Source organism: Rhinoraja longicauda, chromosome 26, assembly GCF_053455715.1.
Source record: "Rhinoraja longicauda isolate Sanriku21f chromosome 26, sRhiLon1.1, whole genome shotgun sequence".
NCBI classification, from domain to species: domain Eukaryota; kingdom Metazoa; phylum Chordata; class Chondrichthyes; order Rajiformes; family Arhynchobatidae; genus Rhinoraja; species Rhinoraja longicauda.
Window position 1 is genome coordinate 10905094 of NC_135978.1, and position 27685 is coordinate 10932778.

The 27685-nt window shown below is 43.6% G+C and overlaps 1 protein-coding gene across 1 annotated transcript; it reads left to right on the forward strand.

The window, feature by feature from the left end:
• The first annotated feature begins 1409 nt into the window (after positions 1-1409).
• On the forward strand, positions 1410-27424 carry LOC144606483 (eosinophil peroxidase-like). Its single transcript, XM_078422646.1, has 14 exons — positions 1410-1482; positions 3294-3387; positions 6053-6228; positions 8342-8474; positions 10528-10657; positions 11602-11808; positions 13999-14341; positions 16335-16495; positions 18911-19169; positions 19773-19943; positions 21146-21383; positions 21967-22172; positions 25572-25733; positions 27176-27424. Exons 1-14 carry the CDS (start codon positions 1410-1412, stop codon positions 27196-27198), a joined length of 2376 nt encoding a protein of 791 aa, XP_078278772.1. The 3' UTR covers positions 27199-27424.
• Positions 27425-27685: the final 261 nt, after the last annotated feature.

Below are 27685 nucleotides of genomic sequence, written 5' to 3' on the forward strand. Positions count from 1 at the left end.
TCTGTAATGTTTTCTCTGGTGCATCCGTAGACATTGTGGAGAGTCATTGGAGCCATGTCAAATTTCCTTCATCTTGTGAGGAAGTAGAGGCGTGATGTGCTTCCTTGGCCACAGTGTCAGTGTGGTTGGCCCAGGGTAAATTGTTGAAGATATTTACGCCTAGGAACTTGAAACTCCTTATCCACTCCACTTCAGCACCATGCTGTCCACCATAAATGATCTGCAGGTCATCAATAAGTCCAAATGCACTCCACCATGCTTCCCACAGTCGATAACCAGCTCCTTCATGTTACTGACATTGACGGTTGTTGGCTTGACACCATGCTTCCTAACTCCTAAATCTCCTTCCTGTACTCTGTATTGTCATTTTTGTGATACAGTCCACTACAGTGCCATCTGCAAATGTGTAACTGGAATTAGAGCAGAATTTGACCACGCAGTCAAGAATGTACAGTAAGTACAATAAGAGGCAGAGAATACAGTCTTGAGGGGCATTGGTGTTGATTGAGAATTATTACGGAGAATGTTTTGTCACTTATCCTTACTCATCATGGTATATAGGTCCGGGGGTCAAGGAGTTTAGGACCAAGGAGATGATCTCTGCACCAGACCTGTTATAGTGGTGGGCGAATTGCAGTGGATCATGGCTGTCTGGGAGGCTGGAGATGATGTGCTCCATGGCAGCCTCTTGAAGCACTTCATGATGGTGGATATTATTGGACAGTAGTCACTAAGGCACACTACCTTGCTTGTTTACCTATGCCCCTCATAATCCCATAAACCTCTATAAGGTCACACCTCAGTCTCCTTTGCTGCAGGGAATAAAATGATTGCTTGCTCACTCTGTCAATAACTCAGACCCTCAAGTGCTGCCAACATTATTATAAATCTTCTTTGCACACTTTTTAAATTTAATTTTCTCCTGGAGCAGGATAGCAATATTTGTGCAGCCACCAACATCTTGTATAACTGCAACATAATGTCCCAACCCCTGTACTCAGTCCCATGCCCTGACTGATACAAAATTAATGTGCCAAATATCGTCTTAACCACTTGTACAACTCAGTTCCTTTGTTTTGTAACACATCCCCATCCCCCCCCCCCCCCCCCGGTCCCTAAAGTTCACCGTGAAAGTCACACCCTGTTTTGAATTTCCCAAATGCCTTGCATTTATCTGAAATGAATGCCAATTGCCATTTCCCAGCCGACTTACCCCAGTTGGTCAAGATCACGTTGTAACTTTTGACTACCTGCAATCAGGTTCAATAAAAAATCTTGCTTGCAGCAGCATCTGGGCTGATACTGTAATTAAATAACTTTTTCTTTTTCCATTTGCAGTAAAATGGATCACATGCATCTTCCACCATCTCTGCATTGACAGCTAGATTCATTTGCTGAATGTTTTCAGAATGGTGCCTTTGTGGATTCTGAACATGTTCCTGACTGCACTTTATGTGCTTCAGACCGATGAAGTAAATGCAGGTGAGAAATTGAATCTGAACCCTCCAATGTGATTGATAACACCAAAGACTCTTCTCTGAAATTATCTCTTGAAGCAAGCGTCTTAAATTTAATCCCCATGAAAATGCTCGCCTGGTACTAATGCCCACACAATGAAACCTGAGGAAGCAGCGATGTTGTACTTACAATTCAGCATTTGGACATTTTTATTGACGCTTTGATATATTGCACATCTATATACTAAAACTCTCGTTTGTTATCTTGTTTGTGACTGAACTTCAGCCAAAACGGTACACGATAGCGCGACAATTTTAGGCCCACCTTACTCACCATTGTCACTTTAGTGATAATGCAAGTAGTTTTATTGAAATCGGTCTTATAATTTTTAAGTTATTCACATTTTAAAGTTTAAAAGGAGGGGAGGGGGAGGGGAGGAGGGAGGGAGGGGGGAAGGGTGGAGTGGGGGAGAAGGGAGAGTGGAGGGGGGGGGTTGAGGAGAGAGGGGGTGGGGGAGAAATGGTGCTGCACCAATGTAGGAGAGGTTTGGGCCCAACAGGTCCACTTGGTCCAGTGGTATCTAGAGAGCACAAGTTCAAAGTGCAGTGTGGCTGCATTTAAAAACATACTACATTATCTTTGGATTGTTCTGTAATACCATGAAGTATTATATTTACTCACTTAGACTTGGCCTCTACATGATTAAAAATATAATCTGGAGGTCATTAACAAGACCATACCCCACCCAAGATGAAGGTCCCTAAACCTAGAGGATAAATTTATTTGGAAAGGCTGCCATTCTCCCTAGCAAAGAGATAGCAAAGAGGTAACTCAAAAAGTTCTCAGCATTTACAAAGTTGTTTGAAAGGGAGAAAGTAGAAAAATAATAAGCCATTAATATTAGTCACTCACTAATAAATTCAAAAGGGAATTCAAAAGAAATTAATTTAACAAAGTGTGGAACGAATGCACAGGAATATTCTCGCTCCCAATATCTGCTCCAGAAATAGTTTAATTGCTGATCCCAGCCTTTGTAATAGATAACATGGTGGCTGCTGCTGAACTGGCATCATTCACAGTCAGCAGTCCAGGAGTGGTACACTCTTGGTCTCCATCCCTGCTTTACACTGAGCCTTGCTCATCATATTTGCCAAAAACAGGGTGGCATGGTGGCGCAACGGTAGAGTTGCTGCCTCACAGCGGCAGAGACGCGGGTTCGATCCTGACTACAGGTGCTGTCTGTATGGAGTTTGTACGTTCAGTCCGTTACCTGTGTGGGTTTTCCCTGGGAACTCTGGTTTCCTCCCACACTCCAAAGTCGCACAAGATTGTAGGTTAATTGGCTTGGCTAAATTGTCCCTAGTGAGTGTAGGATAGTGTTAATGCACGCGGATCGGCACGGATTCAGTGGGCCGAAGGGCCTGTTTCCACGCTGGATCTCCAAACTATACTAAACTAAACTGGGAAAGAGTTCCTGATTGAACTGATGTATTATGTTCTGTTGCATCCTGCTTCACCTTTTATTTCACCCAACTGCTGTGGTGTGCCTCTGGGCTCCATTCCTTACTCACCTGCAATAGGAGGTCTACCACAATTTAGATCATCGCATTTCTCCATAACTTGTGCGGCTGATCTGATATCATATCATATCATATATCTACAGCCGGAAACAGGCCTTTTCGGCCCTCCAAGTCCGTGCCGCCCAGCGATCCCCGTACATTAACACTATCCTACACCCACTAGGGACAATTTTTACATTTACCCAGCCAATTAACCTACATATGTACTGAATTACTGCAGCACTCTGCCTTTCTCTATTCCTATTGTATGCACAGGTTCTGGGGAAGACCGAGGCAATTTGTTTGTTCACAATGCCGTACAGCAAGCCATCAAAATGGTGGACAGAGCATATAAAGAAAGCAGAGATGAGTAAGTAATTACCTCAAAAATAGACTTCATACAGGAGGCAGCTGCCCCACACACACACTGGTTTACTATCATCAGATAGATAATATGTATCAGATAAATCCAGATGAAAAAGGGAGTTTTGTAATGAGAATTATAGTAAGCCCGTGTTATTACGGACCTCTTTATAATGGATATAGGTTGTAGTGGATGGAGTGTCCCCACAGTAATTGGTCACCATTGTCTCTCTAAGAAGACAGGCTGCTAGTTACACTGTGGAGGCCATTGAAATTGACAAGCATTTCCTTCAATCAACACAGTCTTGGAGTAGGTCACTAGGTCAGGCAACATCTCGAGAATTTCTTTTGTGTATTAATTAACATCTGCAATTCTTTGTTTCTACTACTTGCGTAATGATACTCTATTACTTGTTACCCCTTACTCAGTTATAGTGGACAATTGGCGATTAAGGACCATATCTCGAGCCCTCCCCCCATATCCATAATAACGGTTTATTGTAAATGTTTGGCGCTGCATCTTTCTGTAAGGTGTGATAATTTGATACATTTTAGTGTTAAGCGAACTCCTGAATTCTTATTTACTGTACTGTGGAATTTTATGTAAGTCACTTAAACTCAAAGTATTAAGAGAAACACAAATGTGTATTGTGGCAATTGAAATGATTAGATGCAGAAAGGTAGTGCATACAATGTTGCAACAGTTAGAAACATAGAAACATAGAAAATAGGTGCGGGAGTAGGCCATTCGGCCCTTCAAGCCAGCATTGCCATTCAATATGGTCATGGCTGATCATCCAAAATCAGTACCCCGTTCCTGCTTTCTCCCCATATCCATTGATTCCTTTAGCCCTAAGAGCTATATCTAACTCTGTCTTAAATACATCCAGTGAATTGACTTCTACTGCCTTCTGTGGAAGAGAAAATCCACAGATTCACAACTCTCTGGGTGAAAACGCTTTTCCGAGTCCCCTAGTTCTGGACCCCCAACATTAGGAACATTTTTCCTGCATCTTGCCTGTCCGATCCCTTTAATTTATAAGACCCCCTCTCATTCTTCTAAATTCCAGTGAATACAGGCCCAGTCGACTCATTCTTTCATCGCATGTCAATAGACAATAGACAATAGGTGTAGGAGTAGGCCATTCGGCCCTTCGAGCCAGCACCACCATTCATTGAGATCATGGCTGATCATTCTCAATCAGTACCCCGTTCCTGCCTTCTCCCCACACCCCCTGACTCCGCTATCCTTAAGAGCTCTATCTAGTTCACCACGTGATACATTTCTTAAGGGTAATAGAGATCTCACCATGTTGAAAGTAACAGTAATACACAAACAATCTGCCAGTGTACATACATCAGTGGCACAACAAAATATTTAGATGTCTGTTTTGTTATTTGCTATTTGATATTCAGACTAGAAATTTAGTCTGAAGAAGGATCTCGACCCAAAACGTCACCCATTCCCTTTCTCCAGAGATGGCTGCCTGTCCCGCTGAGTTACTCCAACATTTTGTGTCTCCCCATAAATTTAGTCTGATTTCAGGAGAACTTTAACTCTGACATGGGTGTGCAAAAGGTATCAGAGCTAAACAAGAAGAAATCAGATAATACGGCTGGAAAACTGTGTGAGGAGGAAAAAGGCAACTTTGAAATGGTCATGGGTCAAGAGGATTTTTGGGATGCATGGCTTACGACCTGGAATCACCTGATGTGGATGAATCTTTACCAGTGTAATATTTCCTCGCCATTTCATTGCCTTTTGAATCTGTGATCATCTGGATCTGATCATCCGTATAATTTGGTGCTGGATCTGATTCCTCTGTCCGACATATTATTCCTTCTGTCCAGTTATTTCATTTCTGCAATTTTTAATTTGCTGAATTTCATCAGTTTATGGTCAGGCTGGAGTGAAACTTTCAACAGTGCAGCAGGAATTCAATGTTGGAAGCATTATTGTTCCCAAGTCACACCCAATATATAAACTTAATATAATTTTGTCAACTTTCTGAAGGGATCAAAGTTGACCAAATTGGGAAAAGTAGCTCAGTCATTATGGGATGAATTGTGAACTAATGTTACGCAGGTTCAAACTTATAAGTGGCAGCTGAAGGACTGATGTCTTCGTACTAAAACCATAGAATAAACTTAATATGTATTTCTTGGAATCATTTAATAAACAATTTGATACGGGCGGCACGGTGCCGCATTGGTAGAGTTGCTGCCTTGCAGCGCTTGCAGCGCCAGAGACCTGGGTTGGAACCCGACTGCGGGTGCTGTCTGAACGGAGTTTGTACGTTCTCCCCGTGACCACGTGGGTTTTCTCCAAGATCTTCGGTTTCCTCCCACACTCCAAAGACGTGCAGGTTTGAAGGTTAATAGGCTTGGTACAGGTGTAAATTGCCTCTAGTGTGTGGAGGGTGATTTTAAAGTGCGGGGATCGCTGGTTGGTGTGGACTCGGTTGGGGAGGTGATCGGACCTTTCTAATGTTGGGCCAAATGTCTTTCCTATTCATCTGCTGATTCTCATTCCCTTATCCTTTCATTTGTTCTTTGTGCCTATGTGAAATACCTTGGAAAGTTACTCTTCGTAAAAGAATCTTACAGAAATGAAGATTTCTGGTTATCTCTTGTACAATTTTGGTTTATATGGAAACTGTTACTTTATTCAGCCACAAGGTTAAACTGGCAAAAGGAGCCCTGACTTCAGCTGACCTGCTGGCCTATTTCAAGCAGCCTATGGGAGAGACGAGAACTGTGGTGCGATCTGCAGAGTACATGGAAGCTGCACTAAGGCTCATCCAGCACAATGTCAAGGGCATCTACAAACACAGGCTCAATATAACAGGTGAGTTTGAAAAGTGCCCGGCCCACAGGAGAGCATTGATGGGCTTGCACATGTTATTGCTCTGGGAGATAGTTCACAGTGCCAGGCATCCCTGACCTCATCTTCTAGTTGCTGCCTATAAATACTGCTGATATTTACAATAGCACACGTTATTTCATCGGGCGGCATGGTGGCGCAGCTGTAGAGTTACTGCCTTACAGCGCCAGACACCCAGGTTCGATCCTGACTACGGGTGTTGTTTGTACGGAGTTTGTACGTTCTCCCCGTGATCTGCATGGGTTTTCTCTGGGTGCTCCAGTTTCCTCCCACACTCCAAAGATGTACAGGCGTGTAGGTATTTCATAAATTTCGTTAAAATTGTAAGTTGTTCCTTGTATGTGTGATAGTGTTAGTGTGCAGGGTGATCGCTGGTCGGTGTGGACTCGGTAGGCTCAAGGGCCAGTTTCCACACTTTATCTCTAAACTAAAAGTAGCAACTACCCCCTGGTCAGGAAAACTACCTTCTCTTTTCAGACTTTTTAAGAAATTATCTTCGAAAGTCATTTAAGGTTGAAAAAGGCCGAATAAATGTGAATTAATAGGGTCAGACAAGTGCAGCCCAGTTTTGTGAAGGGTATTCTGGCAGGGACATGCTACCAAGCATGAACAAAAAGACATTGTGTGTCCTGTGTGAGTAAATGATTCCAGAACAAGGGGTCACAGTTCCAGAACAAGGGGTCACAGTTTAAGGATAAGGGGGAAGTCTTTTAGGACCGAGATGAGAAAGTTTTTTTTCACACAGAGAGTGGTGAATCTGTGGAATTCTCTGCCACAGAAGGTAGTTGAGGCCAGTTCATTGGCTACATTTAAGAGGGAGTTAGATGTGGCCCTTGTGGCTAAAGGGATCAGGGGGTATGGAGAGAAGGCAGGTACAGGATACTGAGTTGGATGATCAGCCATGATCATATTGAATGGCGGTGCAGGCTCGAAGGGCCGAATGGCCTATTCCTGCACCTATTTTCTATGTTTCTATGTTTCTAAATATGCCTTGCCTCCACTAGCTCCACATCGGAGAAGAACTAGCATCAGACGATGCGATGCTGAGGGATGAGTGGTTCAGAAGTTCACAAGTTATAGGAGTAGAATTAGGCCATTCAGCCCATCGAGTCCACCTCGCCATTCAATCATGGCTGATCTCTGCCTCCTAATCCCATTTTCCTGCCTTCCCCCCCCTAACCCTTGACACCCATTGTAATCAAGAATTTGTCTCTCCCTGCATTTAAAATATCCACTGACTTGGCCTCCACAACCTTCTGTGGCAATAATTGTATGGGAGAGGGTATCAGGAGCCCAAATGTGATTCAGTTGGTAGGCACAATTAATCACACAGTCATGGGGGGCATGAGAGACTGGCAAATAATCTGAGTTTGGGTGGGATGGCAGAGTTTATAGAAGAGGCCGAAAAGACACTATCAGTGATGTCAGGATGTGGTAGTGAAGTAGTGATGGGAGTGTATATCAAGGAAAATATTTTAAAAAGAACTCAACTGCATGAATATTGACACAATGAAACTGGTAAGCACAGTCTCGTTTAATTAATGAACCTGCAGTCTTCTGCTTTCCAGTTAAATTTTAATTCAGTCAGCGACTTGAAATTTTATGAGTTTGTAATCGGTGCTGCATAGTATAAAAATGTTTCACTCATTGAATTTGTCCCCTGCAACTATTCTACTTGCATAAAAGACAATCTCCAAACCTAGCTCGATAAAGATCTCAACTGAAACTTTGTTTGGAAATAAATTTACTATCTTGTACATATTTGCCACAGAAGGCTGTGGAGGCAAATTTAGTGGATATATATTTAAGGCAGAGACATTCTTGATGAGTATGGGTGTCAGAGGTTATGGAGAGGAGGCAGGAGAATGGGGTTAGGAGGGAGAGAGAGATCAGCCATGTTTGAATGGCGGGGTAGACTTGATGGGCCGAAAGGCCTATTTCTACTCCTATCGCTTATGGTCTTATGATTTTACACAGTATTTGACACACATGATGAAACTGCACCATTTGGCGCATTGGGACCTTGAAGTGGACCATCTTTCAGAGGTTACAGTGTTCTCCCTTGTGTGTTGTGCAGATCTATTAACGCAGACAGATCTGGACACCATCTCGAGGATCACTGGCTGCTCAGCTCCATCCCTGCCCACAGTCTGTGGGGGTGACTGTTGGTCAAACAGATATAGGACCATCAACTCTCAGTGCAACAACAGGTAGGCACTAAGAAAGCTTGCAAAGTACATGTGCTCGCTGAGTTCTTATCCTCCAGCAAAGTCTGTTCTTGAATTATACCTGAATCACAAGCAGAATGATCAAAACACCTGGTTGATTCCATGGATTGTCACACATTTTTTCTGAAATTTATGCAAACATTACAGTCTAGATAGCAGTCGGTCGCATTACACAACCCTTAAATTGGTGGCCATATTGATGAGGTGGCACAACTGTGCAAGAGTGGCACAGCTGGTGGAGTTGCAGCATCCTAGCACCAGAGACCTGGGTTCGATCCTGACTATGGGCGCTGAATGTGTGGGGTTTGCATGTTCTCCCTGTGACTGTATGGGTTTCCTCCGGGTACTCCGGTTGCCTCCGCATCCCAAAGACGAGGAGGATGTAGATTAATTGGCCTCTGTGAATTGCTCCCAACGTGTAGGGAGCAGATGGAAAAGTGGGATAACATGGAACTTGTGTGAACAAGTTATTGATAGGCGACGTGGACTCAGTGGACTTCAGAGCCTCTTTCTATGCTGTATCTTTCAATCAATTCAATCAATTATTAAATAGAATTGTTGTTCACAGCCAGAAAGTATGAACAATTGTTCACAGCCAGTAAATACAATACAAAGTTGATGAATTTTTCATTAGGGACAAGATTCAAAGCCAAAACTCATTAATCAATGAAATATCAAAAATGTAGTTGAACACAACCATTGCATTTGATGGAGATATCCTTTTGTTGGATTAATTTCAGAATATTGGATATCCTACATAAAATGATAAGTATGGTAAGTGATCTGGAGCGAAACTACAATCACTCTCACGCACACCCCTGTTTGACACTGCACTCAGCACTGAACCCATCATTAGGCTGCACTTCTCTCTGGGCCTGGAGTGCATTCTCACCTGGTACTGAACAGGATCCCTACCTGGCTCTGGGACAAACTCTGGCCTGGTAATGGAGCTCAATCCCACGTGATACAGGACAGTATTATCACTTGGTATCATGCCACACTCCCACCTGGAGTTAGTCTGATGAGGAATAGCAAGACGTTTGTTCACATGGAGGTACAATGAAGAGGCAACTATGTGTTGAACTCTTAAGGCTTTTGATATAAATATGTGTTTTACACAACTGTGGTACCATCCACGTGTGTAAAACTACCGGACACACTGAGATTTGGCAAGGGCATATGGTAGTCATTTATACCAGCACAGCCCTGTGGCTCATTGTCAGCACTGAATTTGGTGCACAATTGTAAACTTGTCTGAGTTGTAATCTCTTTGTATTGCCGGTTTCCTGGCATTCACTGAGGAAGAGGGTCTTTCCCTGAGGCAGGAACTGATAAAACTGCATGTGAAAGAGCCAGCATCAGATGATGCAGGATGGTGAGTGCGTGATCCCATGCTGGGCGTGAGGTCAGTGGGAATTAGAAGGGTAATCCTAAAAAAAATATGTTGGGTCATTAGCACTTGGAAGAACAGGTCTCCATCTATATCATGGGAGTGGAAGATAGTCCAATGTCAGAATGGGGATAGGTAGAGAGTTAGAAAGTCAGCCCTGAGGGACTGTAGAGTTTGGAGAATAGTATTATTGGGCCATCAATAATAGATTGGAAAGACAGACAGTCCTGTACCAATTGGATAGAGTGGATGCGGAGAGGATATTTCCACTAGTGGGAGAGCCTAGGACAAGAGGCCCATAACCTCAGAATAAAAAGACGTTCCTTTAGGAAGGAGGAGGAGGAATTTTTTTAGTCAGACGCTGTCGAATCTGTGGAATTCATTGCCGCAGGAGTCTGTGGAGGCCGTCAATGGATATTTTAAAGTTAGAGATAGATAGATTCTTGATTAGTATGAGTGTCAGGGGCTACAGGGAGAAGGCAGGAAAATGGGGTTGAGAGGGAGGGATATTTCAGTCATGACTGAATGGCGGAGTAGACGTGATGGGCCAAATGTCCCAATTCTGCTCCTATCACTTATAAATCATGGAGGCAGAAAGAATTTGGAAAAATAACATTCACCTGTTTTATTTTGTCAATTTTCTAGGAGGAATCCTCGTCTGGGAGCGGCTAATGTTGCGTTTGCCCGCTGGCTCCCAGCTCAATACGAGGATGGGTTTTCACTTCCAAAGGGCTGGAGCAGAAGGACGTTATATTCAGGATTTCGTTTGCCGCTGGTAAGCAAGTTATTCTTCAGAGGGATAATTAGGGACAGCTCAGAATTTCTTTTCACCCACGCTCTCTCACAATATCACTCTCAGCAATCGAAGGAAAAACCTTTTCCCACATTTCCAGTTTCGGAGAGCCGAGTGGCACAATATATAAAAAGAGGCTTAAGTTAAGCAATTGAAAACAAGAATCCCTACTGAATGAAACCTCTTCCTTGTGTAGGAAGGAACTGCAGATGCTGGAATATACTGGGACGGTAGACTTCTTCCTTTCCAGGTTTCAGTCCCACCACTGCATCCAGTTCTGGGGAACGTAACTGTCATATGTATTTCCTCTGGCTTTTGTTCTCCAATAGCATATCTGAAACATACTCGTATCACTGATACGTTGAAGAGGAAAATCTATAACATGTGAAGAAGAAGTCAGCATGAGTGTTAATAGTGCGTTCCTGTCACAAGTAAGATAAAGATGTGACCGAAGGCCCATGAATCAGACTAGGACGCAGCAGATCAAGCACCCAGCGTCTCCAGTTATCGTGCTCTTTGAATGGGGAAGAATCACTGTCAACCCCGAAAGAGATTCATACACTAAATGCGGCATTGGGAGGGGTGGGAGCAAGGTAATAGGGCTCTCAATCTCAAAATTGTCCTTCACTTCAGTTTAGCATCTTCTGCACAGGTAATCCATGAAGAACACTGGCCTTGTGACAACAGTGTAAGAATGGTTAATGATTGTGTTCTGATGTGGATCACTAAAGACTGGGTCTGCCCTGTCTGGCCTGTGCTATTTTTCTCCTAGCCTTATATTAATAACAAAAGCCCTCATGACTCTAGATACAGTATTGAAGATTTTATATTGGTAAATTCCGATACTCTCTAAGGAGCCAAGAATCATGTTTCCAAACACAAGCTCTAACATCGTTGCATATTTTATTTCCATTTTTATTTTTCAGGTGCGAAGAGTATCGAATAAAATTCTGCAGGTGGCCAATCAGAAGATACCCTTGGACCAGGACCATGCTCACATCTTTGTGCAATGGGGCCAATGGCTTGATCATGACCTGGACCTAGCCCCTCAATCAGGCAGCATCCAAACTTTCAATGAAGGCATTCATTGTGATAAAACATGGGCACGGAGAAGTCCATGTTTTCCCATCAGGGTCAGAATACTTTGTTCTTGATATATAGAGGTAGAATAGAGTTTCAGCTAGTTCCTTAGATATTGACAAAGAAATGATTTAAAAAAAGCCTAACTTTCAGCAATAAAGCAATACATTTCTATTAGCTTGAAGATAGCTGACATATCAAAACCTTTGAGAAATTATTTTCTCCTCCGTTCTTTTAAAGTCAACGCCAATGTTTCTCCTCAACAAATAGACAATAGACAATAGGTGCAGGAGGAGGCCATTCGGTCCTTCACGCCAGCACCGCCACTCAATGTGATCATGGCTGATCATTCTCAATCAGTACCCCATTCCTGCCTTCTCCCCATACCCCCTGACTCCGCTATCCTTAAGAGATCTATCTAGCTCTCTCTTGAATGCATTCAGAGAATTGGCCTCTACTGCCTTCTGAGGCAGAGAATTCCACAGAATCACAACTCTCTGACTGAAAAAGTTTTTCCTGATCTCAGTTCTAAATGGCCTACCCCTTATTCTTAAACTGTGGCCCCTTGTTCTGGACTACCCCAACATTGGGAACATGTTTCCTGCCTCTAACGTGTCCAACCCCTTAATAATAGTTCCATGTTATTATCATGTGGTGTGGCTTCACCCCACACAAATGCTGGTGTGGGGTGCCTGCAACTTCAACTTTCCTGTGTTCAAATTCTTTCGTGTCATTGCAACCTCCTTTATCTTTTCAATACCCCAACCCATGATTTCCGCATTCCTCGAGCTTCTTCTGTAAGCTCCTTCCCTTCATCTAACCATAAAAGACCAAACCTTTCATTGATTAGCTCCTATGCACTGGAATTTCCATCCAAAGGCCCACTATTTCCCACAAAGCTATTCTCCTTAAAATCCATTCTGAACATTTGCCTCTTTTATCTAACTTTTTTGTCACCACTACTTTCATCTTTGATCATGTATCCATTTTGTTCTATCATATCATCATATCATATATATACGGCCGGAAACAGGCCTTTTCGGCCCTCCAAGTCCGTGCCGCCCAGTGATCCCCGTACATTAACACTATCCTACACCCACTAGGGACAATTGCTTCTCAGTGCTCTGTATAAACGTGAGTTGTTTCTGCTGACGTAAGGACATTGCTAATATTGAGGATTAACCCTTAAGGTCTCGTTTGGTAATTGAAATATACATGGTAAACACCCACAGGTTTAAATTGGATGTTTGATATAACATTCACTTTAATGATTTAGGTCAGTAGTTCTTTCTGTGTTTCTGAAAGAACTAGTGACTACAGATGGTCATGAGGGATACTGTCTCAAAATATATTGGCCTCATCTGTCAATGATAAGGATTAGCTGGTATATCCTCTATGTTTTTGCTAATGTCATTTTGTGTTAGAAGATAGAATCAGAACAAACTTGAATATAAACTGACATAAATTGGCTGACCCCATTTAACTAGTTGCTGAGAATTTGACCATTAATGTCCATAGTTAAATATGTCTATAGATAATTTAGTCATCTAAAATGATTGCATTGTTATTGTTACTGGCAGTCCTTGTTGAACATAATACCACCCTGTTCCTTGTCCCCTTTAAGATTTTCAGTGATTCCTGACAGGAGAGCTATCCACAGATACCAATGAAGCAGCAAACTTTAGATCGCTGTCCTGAACTTTGCCCCGTATCTCCTCATGATTGTAAAGATTTCCATTTTTTCAATATTTCCATTTTTATTTTTCAGGTGTAGTTCTATCCTTGAACTATTTTTAGTTATATCCTTGAAGAATTGAACACAGAAACCCTCTAAAACCTCATTGCCTCGTGCTCCACAAGTAATTATCCAGCCTGTCTCCCATCTTCTGGATTTTTATTACTAATACACAAAATTGATCTTTTTTTTAAAGCAAGACTTTATTTTAAGTCACAGTGCTTTTTGTCCTGATGGCATGCAGGCAGTTTTTAAGAGATTAATCTCAAATTCACAGGGATTCTTGGACAGACTTGCAAATGTAATGCACCAGGAGGTTAGGTTAAATGTCCACTGATAGCAACATCGACTTTTTGGAAAGTTAATTTTTATTTCAGTTGAAGTGCGCGCATGTGTGCGAGTGTTTCTGAGTGAGGAAACTTTATCTGTCAGAGATGCTGATTTATCTTGTGAATTAGCATGTGTATGCTCAGATACCTGAAATTGGTTTCATTGCCGTCATTAATAGATACCTAGGAATGACTTCAGGTTCAATAGCAGTGTAGGCTGCATGCCTTTCCTGCGATCAGCTCCTGTATGTGGCATCGGTGATGTGGGCTCAATCTTTGGACACGTTCACGTTCGGGAACAACTAAATGCTGTAACAGCTTTTATCGATTCCAGTATGGTATACGGGAGCGTCAGATCTGTTGCAAATCGAATCCGAAACCATACCACTGATCTGGGATTGCTGAAGATTAACCTAAACTACTCGGACAATGGGCTGGAGTACTTACCGTTCAGCAGTGGTGAGCTAGAGAACCCGTGTGCCATGAATCCCAACAGCACTGGAGTTCCTTGCTTCATGGCAGGTGAGACTTCCAATGTACATCATGCTGTTGAAAGTAGAACACACCTTCTTTGTGGATCATTTTATATTTGTAATTAAAATGGTCTCAGCACAGAGTTTGCATGTTCTCCCCGTGATCATGTAGGTTTCCTCCCACATCCCCGAAAGGTACAAACTGGATACGTTTTTCTTGAAAGTGGGAGATTTCCAAGGAACTGACCAGCTTCTTTCCATGTTGTATCATTGTGGGAATCTATGGCTTCAAGTAAACACCCAGAGATCACACGATAAATTCTTCCATTAATAAAGAATTGCTTCTTTCATGCATACAAATTGCTTCTTTCAGTGACATACAAAACTCAAAAGGGAAATAAATGAAGCAGAATTAATTTGTCAATATAAATCAGTGAAGTCCTATACAGAGGCTCAAAATAAATACATTCCCAGCAATAGACGGAAGCCAATGCTCATTTATGTTGGGAGCGAGAGGTCAGAAGATTTGCCTGGAATCAGTGTGAAGGAGACAGTGGATCCTGAGGAGTTATCAGCAAGTTGGAAACTGATTAATATGGTCCTGATTTCCCCAAAAAAACTTCATTCAACGAGGCTTATCTTCGGCACTAGATAAAATAATGGAATTCATTACCAGGAATAAACAATTATCCACATATAAACTTAATGAGGAACCAGTTAAAATTCTTGAATGCATAGCCATGCAGTATATAGCAAAGCTGCTCCTTTTTACTCTTGCACTTTATTTTTCTGTTTTTAAAGTATAATGGGTTTTTTAATCATCTGCTGTGTATTGTGATATACCATGTGCGAGCAAAGCACCAAGTCATATTCCTTGTATGTGCACATACTTGGCCAATCTGATTCTGTTCAACTTCCTATCTGGATCCAACGATTGACCAGTCAGTTATTTTCAGCAAGCAGAGCTGAGTCCAATGACATTATTACAGTATTAATATGTGGCTTGAGTGAGCAACGGTTTTCTCCAGAGCTGATGCAGGAAAGATGTGAGGAGGCCATATAAGTTAATTTGGAAAGTCTTTTGGTATGAACCAGAGGGGTCGTGATGTTCCACAAGAAATGTTTGTACATCCTCTGATTGAAATGATCACACCTATCTTATCAGGAAACACTTTCCTAAGAGTCCCTCCTCAACATTTAGCCAAACTATGGCAATTTTATTAAAAAATATTCTCATCCAATTCAATCTCGGCAAGAAACTGTTAAAAGAACCTCTGGTTAAAATTGTATTGTCCCTTGCTGCCAACAGGTAAATCAGAAGCAAAGTGACTGCTGTGAATTCCTACAGGAAGCTTTAAAAAAACTCCTGACTTTTTCATCAGGTTTACTTATTGAGAATACCTTGTCATGAATTCGATACACTTTCCAATTCGATTATTCCCAATTGATGAAACTCATTCAGCACTATTCCTGAATATGCTTGATCCTTCTGGTGTTGGGGAGGGTCAATATACGTAACTCTGATATTGACTTTTTGTAGACCAAGTTGTGTTGGTTCATCTCACAGGAGTTTTTAGTTTATTTAAAATAAACTTTTTTTTTAATATCACAAAATACTTTATTCAAGTAATAAATATTTACAAAACATCTTCTTTCAACAACCCCATTTGACATTTCCGGAGGTTACACGTTCAATACAGATTCATTTCCAAATTTACACAGAAATCTAGAAGAAACTTGGGCAGGTATAAGGACAGGAAAGGTTTAGAGGGATATGGGCGCCAAACGCAGGCAAATGGGACTAGCTTAGAAGGGGCATCTTGGTCAGCAAGGATGAGTTGGGCCGAAGGGCCTGTTTCCATGCTGCATGGATCTATGACTCTATTTCAGATGAAGGAGGAAGTGAACATCAGAATGAAAACTTGTGCAAGGATGATGAGAAACAATTACAAACTGGGGCTGAAATGTAACTGAGAGAATTTTGATGTTTTCATCCATAATGCAAAATTGCTATCAATGTAATATTTATCTTGGGCCTACAGGAGACGGGCGTGTGAATGAGCACCTGGGGCTCCTATCTTTTCATGTATTGTTTCTACGGGAACATAATCGCTTGGCAAGAAAGCTGAAGAGACTGAACCCACACTGGAGTGGTGAAACAACGTACCAGGAGGCCAGGAAAATCATGGGCGCATTTCATCAAGTAAAATATCATTCTACTAAGAGATGCATGCAATAAGAATCGAATCATGGAGTCATAGAGAGATTGAGGACAGAAACATATACTTTAGCCCACCAAGTCACCTAGGACAGCACAGTGACATAGCGGTAGAGCTGCTGCCTTACAGCGATAGAGACCCGGGTTCGCCCCTGACTACGGTGCTGCCTGTATGGAGTTTGTACGTTCTCCCTGTGAAGGCGTGGGTTTTCACCGAGTGCTTTGGTTTCCTTCGACACTCCAAAAACGTACAGGTTTGTAGGTTAATTGGCTTTGGTAAGTTGTAGAAATTGTCCCTGGAGTGATAGCGTTAGTGTACGGGGTGATCATTGGTCGGTACAGACTCAGTGGGCCGAAAGGTCTGTTTTCTCGCTGCTTCACTAAAGTCTAAAGAGTCCACACCGACCATTTACACTAATTCTTGGTTCTTGGTTCTTAGTCCTCCAAAATATTCCAAATGGAATTTAAACTGGAGGTGGCAGAGTATGGACTTAAGCAAGAAGGGCTTCTAGGAGAAGAGCTGCCTTAATTCCTCATTAATCCTATTTTTTTGTAATCTGCCCTACATTGTTGTCAACTCTCCCCAGATTTTACCACTCACCTACACACTTGGGGTCATTTCTAATGACCAATTAACCTACCAACTTGCACCCCTTTGGGATCTGGGAAGAAACTGGGGCACTCTGATAAAACCCATGCAGTCTCAGGGAGAAGGTCCAAACTACACACAGATAGCACCCTAGGTCAGGATTGAACCCGGGTCTCTGGCACTATGAGGCAGCAACTCTATAAACTACACCAGAGTTTTACCTGATTGGGCACGGCTGGAAAATAAGGTGAATATTTCTTATATTGTATTCGGCCTCATTTTAGCATCCACCTAACATTCCAACTCATTTGTGTCAACTGATAGAACGGGTTAAAATGGACATGCATAGTGAAAATGACGGTGATAATCCACTTACTTCAGAGGCAAGAGACATTGAAGTTAAAATCCCAACCTTTTCACTTATAACTTTCACAGAGAGATACCTTAGATCTACCTGACCGACCTCCTCCACAGGCACACTCCCACCTGCACCCTCCGCTCTGCTGCTGCCAATCTCCTATCCCCCCACATCTGGACCAAACTCAGATCCTGGGGGGACAGGGCTTTCTCCATCGCTGCTCCCACCCTATGGAACTCACTACCTCAAACCGTCAGAGACTCCTCCACACTCACCACATTCAAAACATCACTGAAGTCTCACCTGTTCAGTACTGCCTTCAACCACTGAAGGTCACCCCACCTTCTGTCTCCTTTCTCTGTTCGTTTACTTATTTATCTACTTTATTCACTTCCCTATGTTCTCTAAATCCCTGTAAAGCGTCTTTGAGTATATGAAAAGCGCTATATAAATGTAATGTATTATTATTATTATTATAATGGGACAGAAAGAAGCCTTACAGTTCTCAGAGGAGCATTCCTATTAGGCTCATTCTCTTTGTCCTTATTTCACTGCATCTTATTCCCTCTCACAAATGCCCTTCAGCTCCCCTTTGATTCTTTTTACCACACTAAGAGGTAATTTACAAAAATCAATGCATCTACCGGCACATCTTTAGCATATGGAGGAAACTGAAGCACCTGGAGAAGTCCAGCTGGTCAGGGTGAGAATGTACAGATTCCACACAGATTGCACTGAGGTCAAGATTGAATCCCAATCCCTGGAGCTGTGAATCATTAACCGATTCACCCTCTGTGGACACATATTACTTTGTGGGTTAGTAAGTTCCAGGAAAAAGGCAGAATGTTGTGAAAAAAACGGTAAAGTGCAGACATTCTAAAACCTTGGAGAATTCTAATTTTCCATTGATTTAAAAATAAAAGATGTTTTACCATTGGCCTTTCCTGGACTGTTGTCACCAATGATCTTTGCTTTAATAAACAATAGGTGCAGGAGTTGGCCTTTCAGCCCTTCGAGCCGTCACGGCCATTCACCGTGATCATGGCTGATCATCCACAAATCAGTACCCCATTCCTGCCTTCTCCCCATATCCCTTGACTCCACTATCATTAATTTAAAAGCAAAAAACCTTCAAGTACTACAAATGACAAATATAAACAGTAATATTAGCTTGTCAGGTGGCAGCTAAAGAGGAAGAATCAGGGTTAACATTTCAGGTAGAAGACCTTTGTGGTGATTGTTTGTAATATCAAATACAACAAGTTGTTATTAACTTTGCATAAATTCAGTGTTCTGCTATTGTCTGAGATCATGTCAGCCATGATCACATTGAATGGCGGTGCGGGCTCGAAGGGCCGAATGGCCTACTCCTGCACCTATTGTCTATTGTCTATTGAAATCCAAAATTCTCTGAACATCCTTTCCATTTCTCCCACCATCTTGTCTCTGGCAGATTGTAACCTTTCGAGACTACATCCCTAAACTTATTGGTCCTGCAGCAATGCGGAAATTTCTCCCACCTTATGCTGGTTACAATGATTCCATTGATCCCAGAATTGCCAACGTTTTTGCCACAGCTTGTTTTCGGTATGCACACGTCACCATTCAGCCACTGGTCCATCGTTTCAACGAAAGCTATCAAGAACATCCACAGTATCCAAACATACCTCTGCGCAGTTCCTTCTTCTCTCCCTGGAGAATCGTGGATCAGGGTAAGTAATATTTCAATATCAACATAAATTCTCTCCAGGGTATTTATTCACAAAATGCTGGAGTAACTCAGCAGGTCAGGCAGCATCTCAGGAGAGAAGGAATGGGTGACGTTTCGGGTCGAGACCCTTCTGAAGGACCCTTCTGAAGAAGGGTCTCGACTCGAAACGTCACCCATTCCTTCTCTCCTGAGATGCTGCCTGACCTGCTGAGTTACTCCAGCATTTTGTGAATAAATACCTTCCATTTGTACCAACATCTGCAGTTATTTTCTTATAAATTCTCTCCAGATTTTTACACGTGTGCTTTGATTCATCACTATATAAATGTAACACTCTGGCCAAGGACGACACTTTCATGTTACTGTCCATCTCAGAGCATCAATGTACGTGAAGCAATTGACGATGCATTTGAGATGTGATGAGCCCTACACACATGCAAGGCTTATATTTGTAGCATTAGTGAGATGGAGAGTTGATCGCAGATGAGTCATGTCATAATCAGATCAGCCATCATCTCTTTGAATGGGCTTGAAGGGCCAAGTGGTCAACTCCACCTCTCAACTCGTATGTTCATATGTTCATAGTCATATTTTATTCTGCCAGGTGGAATTGAACCAATTCTTCGCGGATTATTGGCCAATCCAGCTAAAAGGCAGAAGCAAAACCGAATGATAGTGGACGAACTGCGCCAACATCTGTTTGAGTTGACCAATCAGCTGCCACTGGACCTGGCCTCATTAAACCTGCAACGTTCCCGCGATCATGGGCTCCCAGGTACTGAGAGCTGAGGAACTTGTCCACATGCACATGGGAACACATAGTCTGCTCAGATATACCTACATACATGGAGGCAATGCTGATGCCTCACAACTACAGCGACCTAATAATTCTGACCTAGTCCTGTCTGTGTAGAGTTTGGATGTATGCTTCTCCCAATTGCTCCAGTTTCCACCCACTTCCCAAAATTGTGCTGGTTGGAAGGTTGACACAAAATCAGTGGGACAGGCAGCGTCTCTGGAGAGATGGAATGGCTGATGTTTTGAGCCGAAACATCACCCATTCCTTCTCTCCACAGATGCTGCCTGTCCCGCTGAGTTCCTCCAGCATTTTGTGTCTACCTTCGATTTAAACCAGCATTCGCAGTTCTTTCCTGCACACTGGTTGGAAGGTTAATTGGTTACTATAAATTACCCCTAGTGTAGGTGGTTGTGAGAGAATCTGGGTGGAGCATAGCCTTTCAAATCTTTAATCGTAAGATAATCCATCTATTCGTAGTTTAGTGAGCCTCTCTAAACTGCTTCCAATGTAGTTACATCTTTGCTGAAGTAAGGAAACAATGGTGCGCACACAATACTCCAGAGGTGGAATTACCAATCCCCAAATAACTGAAGCAGAAACTTCATATGTTTATGTGTAGAAAGGACATAAACCTGTTGGTTTATGGTTTGTTCTGGCCTTTTCCTACCTTCAGTTCCATCCCCTTTACTTTCAGTCTGAAGAAGAATTCTGACCCGAAAAGTCACCCATCTTTTTTCTTCAGAGTTGCTGCCTGACCCATTGAGTTACTCCACCACTTTGTGTCCACCTTCTCCATGTGTTTATATTAATATCCCCTCACAATAAATGAGATATTCTTCAATGCCATGTAACTGTACAGTCACATATCAGATCTAATCCTCAGTCTGCTGCTTTTTCAGTAGTGCTCTGGACTACTGTGGCAGTGGGAGTGGTAATGGACATGTCATTAATCATGAAGTACAGAGGGAACACTTCTGTTGCTGACCATGGTGCAAACTAGAAGTTTCTCTGGCAAGATCGAATGGTCATTGAGCAGCCAATCTGCAAGGACTCGTTCATTTTTGGACCCTGGAGTGAGAGTGTTAGGAGCCTGGCATGGAAGGAGTAGTCAGGAGAAAAAGACAGCAGGCAAAACCCAAATAATACTCTTTGTTTCCCCTCCTCACCAACAAACACAGGTTATAATGCTTGGAGGAGGTTCTGTGGTCTCGCTGAGCCCAGGAATGTAAAGCATCTCACAGCAATCCTCAGAAATTCTCGTCTGGCAAGGGACCTGTTCAAGCTGTACAGAACTGCAGATAACATCGAGCCATGGCTAGGGGGAGTGTCAGAGCCTTCAGTGAGAGGTGGACGGTTGGGTCCATTGCTTGCCTGCGTGGCAGGGCAGCAGTTCAAAAACCTGAGGGATGGAGACAGGTAAGAGATTACAGTTCATGACACGACCAAAGTTTGAATCATGTAAATCATTTCTTCACTGGTGCAAAGGGGATATCGATCCCTGGTGTGAATTATTGAGCTCAATGTTGAAGTCTTAAAACTCTTCTAGTTTAAGATAGTTTAGTTTAGTTTAATTTATTGTCATGTGTACCGAAGTACAGTGAAAAGCTTTTGTAGCGTGCTAACCAGTCGGCGGAAAGAATATACATGATTGCCATCGAGCCATCTACAGTGTACAGCAGAGTAAAGAGTTGAGCGATTGTAATACATGATTGCAGATCCACATCTGTGACTAGCACAGAGTTGCCTGCCTTGGGCATCATCTTCTGCTGTTTCAAATCATTTTTGACAATTTTTGATTGAATTAAATTTAATGTTATTTGGAAGAGGAGGAGGAGGAGGAGGAGGAGATGTTATTGAGCAACCGTACATTTTGCTGCAATTTCTCTGGCATTCAACTGAAACTGCCCATTGGGCATCGCTGAGAACTGTCTCCCCATAGACTGTGTAGACATATGAATCTCAGAAATGCCTGCCAATGTATTCGTTCTTTGTTTTTTAGATTCTGGTGGAAACACCAAGGAGTTTTTACCATCGATCAGCAAAAAGCTCTGAAGCAAGTCTCACTCTCCAGAGTCATCTGTGATAACACCAGGATTGAAGAAGTCCCTCGAGATCCATTTAGGTTTAGGTCCTATCCAAAAGGATATGTAAGTTGCAGGCAGATTGCAAGGGTAGATCTGAGTGCCTGGAAGGAGAATGTGGAAGGTACAGTATTTCTGGGGTAGATCAATGTTTTTCTGAGCTAAACCTGTGCTGTGCTGTATTTATGCCAATTAGGTGCGCAGCTGCGGCTTGCCTGCAGTCCGTCTGTCTTTTGTGTTTTTTGTTGTTTTTGTATGAATTTGTATGAATTGTAGTTTTAATATGGTGTAGTGTTTGTATGTTATGTGGGGGGGAGGGGGTGGGAGGGAACGGGAACTGTAAAAAATTCTCTCTCCCGAACGGAGACATGAACTTTGTTTCTGTGTCGTGTCTCCGTTCCCAATGCGGCCTACCACCGGCCATGCACCTGGGACCGGCGGGCTCCACCTACCACCGGCCATGCACCTGGGACCGGCGGGCTCCACCTACCACCGGCCATGCACCTGGGACCGGCGGGCTCCACCTACCACCGGCCATGCACCTGGGACCGGCGGGCTCCACCTACCACCGGCCATGCACCTGGGACCGGCGGGCTCCACCTACCACCGGCCATGCACCTGGGACCGGCGGGCTCCACCTACCACCGGCCATGCACCTGGGACCGGCGGGCTCCACCTACCACCGGCCATGCACCTGGGACCGGCGGGCTCCACCTACCACCGGCCATGCACCTGGGACCGGCGGGCTCCACCTACCACCGGCCATGCACCTGGGACCGGCGGGCTCCACCTACCACCGGCCATGCACCTGGGACCGGCGGGCTCCAAATACCACCGGCCATGCACCTGGGACCGGCGGGCTCCACCTACCACCGGCCATGCACCTGGGACCGGCGGGCTCCACCTACCACCGGCCATGCACCTGGGACCGGCGGGCTCCACCTACCACCGGCCATGCACCTGGGACCGGCGGGCTCCACCTACCACCGGCCATGCACCTGGGACCGGCGGGCTCCACCTACCACCGGCCATGCACCTGGGACCGGCGGGCTCCCCCTACCACCGGCCATGCACCTGGGACCGGCGGGCTCCACCTACCACCGGCCATGCACCTGGGACCGGCGGGCTCCCTCTACCACCGGCCATGCACCTGGGACCGGCGGGCTCCCTCTACCACCGGCCATGCACCTGGGACCACCTGGGGCCCACGGCCCAGACTCACCACCTGCGGCGCTGGCTGCCTGCGGATGCTACGGGAGCGGCTGCGACTCGTCTCCGGAGGCTCCGGCACGGGCTGCGTGGATGTCGGAAGCCCACAGGCCCCTGGGTGGGGGCCGACATTGGGAGCACCGGCAGCGGCAGCGTGTTCGCCCGCCCCGAATCGCGGGGCTTGGGTCGGCCCGCCATGGACCTTTCACCGTCCGGCATGGCCTGGAGTAGGCCGTGGACCTTTCACCGTCCAGCGGGCGCTCCAATGTCGGGAGCCCCGACGTGGCAAGTTCAACAGCCTGACCACGGGAGAAGACGGCAGGGGAAGAGAAAAGACATTGTGGCCTTCCATCACAGTGAGGAGGGACTGGAGGAAACTCACTGTGATGGATGTTTCTTTTGTTTGGTGTTAGTGTATGATTGTATGTGTTATTGCATTTTTATTGATTATTCTTATTGGTCTTAGTGTTTCAACTGTGGGTAATGTTTCATTTCACTACACATTTATGTGTATGTGACAAATAAACGACTATTGACTATTGAGGGAACTTTGGAGAAGTCTTGCTGGGCAGCGTGACTTGAGTGCTGGGTTAAAGAACCTTGCCAAGGACATCCGAAAATAGAGAAATACATTGATTCAGATGATAATTAGGCGGCATCAAATGGAACGATGAAGCAAAGGTGATCAATATAAAATGTGCAGGAAGGAACTGCAGATGCTGGTTTAAACCAAAGATAGACACAAAATGCTGGAGTAACTCAGGCAGCATCTCTGGAGAGAAAGAATGGGTGACGTTTTGGGTCGAGAATGAGGTCTGAAGAAGGGTCTCGACCCGAAATGTCACCCATTTTGTGTCTATGCCCAATATATAAATTGGGTTACTGTTGGGGCTGACTAGATATTTGATGGAAATTAGACGAGGTGTAGAGATGCAGCTTTGAAGTCAACAATACACTAAGCTTAAGAGTATTTTCATAGTGCATGGAAATTATTGGAGTAATCCTTAGGCCCAATGCTGCCTCCGGCACCAGTGATGCTGTTTTATTTCTCCTGATCAAACAGGTTGACCATTAGGTGAAGATAGACACAAAGTGCTGCAGTAACTCACCAGGTCAGGCAGCATCTCTGGAGAAAATGGAGAGGTGACATTTCGGGTCAGGACCCTACTTCAGACCTTCGGGTGTGTATCAATCTGAAGGTAATGAGCTAAAGCCAAGTGCGGCTCAGAACTCACCATGGATCTGGTAACAGGGCCCACTCTTAAAATGGAGCAAGCTTTCTTACTGAGATGTAAGCATAAGGGGGAAGTCTTTTAGGACCGAAATGAGAAAGTTTTTTTTCACACAGAGAGTGGTGAATCTGTGGAATTCTCTGCCACAGAAGGTAGTTGAGGCCAGTTCATTGGCTATGTTTAAGAGGGAGTTAGATGTGGCCCTTGTGGCTAAAGGGATCAGGGGGTATGGAGAGAAGGCAGGTATGGGATACTGAGTTGGATGATCAGCCATGATCATATTGAATGGCGGTGCAGGCTCGAAGGGCCGAATGGCCTACTCCTGCACCTATTTTCTATGTTTCTATGATCAGAGGTGCCTGCCATCTGTCAGCTGCTTGACAATTATGTTATTCTCCCACACAATCCAGCAAGTTACAGCTCATTTCCATTAACACTCTTTCTCAAATTTGATCACAATCCTCTTGAACCTGTTGGCAATATAAATTATTATTTTAGTGAATAAGTTGCAATTTAAGCATCATGCCAATTCTGGGCATCACACCTTTGGAAGGAAGTCAAGCCCTGAGTGAGAGAGCAAATAAAAATATTTGGTAGAGCGGCCCCAGAGATATAGAACCTGGGCGGCATTCCTGAGCTAACAGGGACGTAAAGTACTAAAGATGTGTCGGAATGCCAAAGGAAGCACAATTACTGGTGCCGGGAGAGATAATTGTCAAACGAACCAGATACGGGAAGCGATTTTTGTTGATGAGTTGTCACCTGGGATGCACTGGTTGAAAGGATGGTAGAAGCAGATACAATAAATGGTATCCAGGTCGATGAAAGGGAGAAAATTGCAGCACTATCAGGACAGAGCAGGAGAGTGAGATTAATTGGATAGTCTGTTTCCAAGAGCAAGTGAGATATGATGAGCTGAATAGTCTCTCACTCTCCTGTCCCTTAATACATTTTTTCTTCATTCATTTTGTGGGCGAAATTCGATTTTGTCTTTCCTCGTTGTTCAAAACCACTCAAAGCCTAGAATCTCAGTCCCTTGGTGTTATTGTCGTAAAGGTAAAAATGGCATTTTCTTCTTGTAGTGATTCCCTGTGGATCCATCCCCATTGTGGCTCATGCCCATTTCTCCATCTGTAAATCCTCGATCAGATACACCTGTGAGTGTGGATACATGCTGGTGGGAGCGGATACAATAACGTGTGTGAGCAATGGGCAGTGGGACCCTGCTCCACCCAGCTGTACAGGTAGGGCTGGATCCCAGGCATCAGTCGGATGCTAACCATGGGATGTTGTCTTAGGTGTTTACTTAAATGACTTTTGACATCCGATGTTTAAAATGTCAGAAATACAACATATCTGCTCGGCAGCTTCATATATTTAATTGTCTTCAAAGATTTACTCCAATCACTGCAGCTTCCTCACTGTGGGTGGTATTAAGATACAGACACAACAAAATAAAACAAGTATCAGCAAAGCATTTATTTACACATTTTATTTGTTAAATATTGGTATGTCCTCCGCCTTTTTAGTTCTGTTCCTTGGCACATATATCATCACACAGTGTTGCCATGTCAGACTATTGATCAGCCACAGGGCAAAACTCTATCCTTATTCCTTCAAGCTCTTCTTGATATTCCTTATACTCTCTGTGGAGATGCTATATCTCCATTATCAAGAGAGAGCTAGATAGAGCTCTTAAGGATAGCAGAGTCAGGGGGTATGGGGAGAAGGCAGGAACGGGGTACTGATGGAGAATGATCAGCCATGATCACATTGAATGGCGGTGCTGGCTCGAAGGGCCGAATGGCCTCCTCCTGCACCTATTGTCTATTGTCTATTACTCTCCTGTCTACAACCAGGAAAGTACTCTGCCTGAGTAAATGAACAGGTACATGGGATAGGAATGGTACAGAAGGATATAGCCAAACGCAGAATAATGCAATCAGCTCAGATAGACATCTATGTTAACATTGATGAGTTAGGCCAAAGGGCATATTTCTGTGCTGTATAACTCTAATGCTCACATTCACATTCCCAATGATCCGCATTCAGTCCTGACCTCCGGTGAAGTATTTGTGGAGTTTGCATGTTCTCCTTGGCAATGTGTGGGTTTCTCTCAGGTAATCAGATTCTTCCCACATCCTAAAGATGAGTAAGAGATATGTCTATGAAGGAACTGCAGATGCTGGTTTAAACTAAAGATAGACACAAAAAGCTGGAGTAACTCAGTGGGTCAGACAGCATCTCTAGAGAAAAGGAACAGGTGACATTTCGGGTCAAGACCCTTCTTCAGACTGTGAAGAAGGGTCTCGACCTGAAACGTCACCTATTCCTTTTCTCCAGAGATGCTGCCTGACCCGCTGAGTAACTCCAGCTTTTTGTGTCTATCTAAAGATGAGCAGGTTGGTTGGTTAATTGGGTATGTTAAACTGCTCCTCGTGCTTGAAAATTTGCAGCAGAATAAGTGGGGATTTAATTTACGTGTTATAGAGAATAGATTACAGGGAAATATGTGGGGGAATATGATCGATGGGTTAGTTTAATAGCTGGCATGGGGTTGATGGGCTGAATAGCCTCCTTCAATGTTGTAAGTGAATATGAGAAAGTAAGCGAGAAGCCAACTCTTTTGTGACAACTACATGGTTACAGTTCATTCTAACTTGCTTTAAATTATTTTATCCTGCAGGCTCATTGGCAAATGAAATATGATACTTCTTTGGTTAGAAGAATTCTCAAAAGAATACATTTCTAATTAAGAACAGCAAGACCTCCTGTGCCCATTCCCTGTGAATATGATTAGGTTTGGAGGACAATGTCACACAACCAATCCAAATACATCCAACCCCTACCTTATGACGTTTTAGTACAACTTCAACTTAAGCATTGCTGGCGCACATAGGCTTTAGGTGGAAATAAATTGAAATGATTATTAATGTGAACAGAATTGTAAAATTCTAGAATATATGAATGTTCTCACTGATACTGAATCAAGAATGAACAAATTAATTCACATCTGATTATGCTTCTGAGATGCAATGTAATTCTGTTGTAGAATTAACCCAATAAAAATGCTGTCTTCACTGATCGTATGAATGGTTTGACTTTGAAAAGTTCCCACAGAATGAGTCTGAAGAAGGGTCTCGACCCGAAACGTCACCCATTCCTTCTCTCCTGAGATGCTGCCTGACCAGCTGAG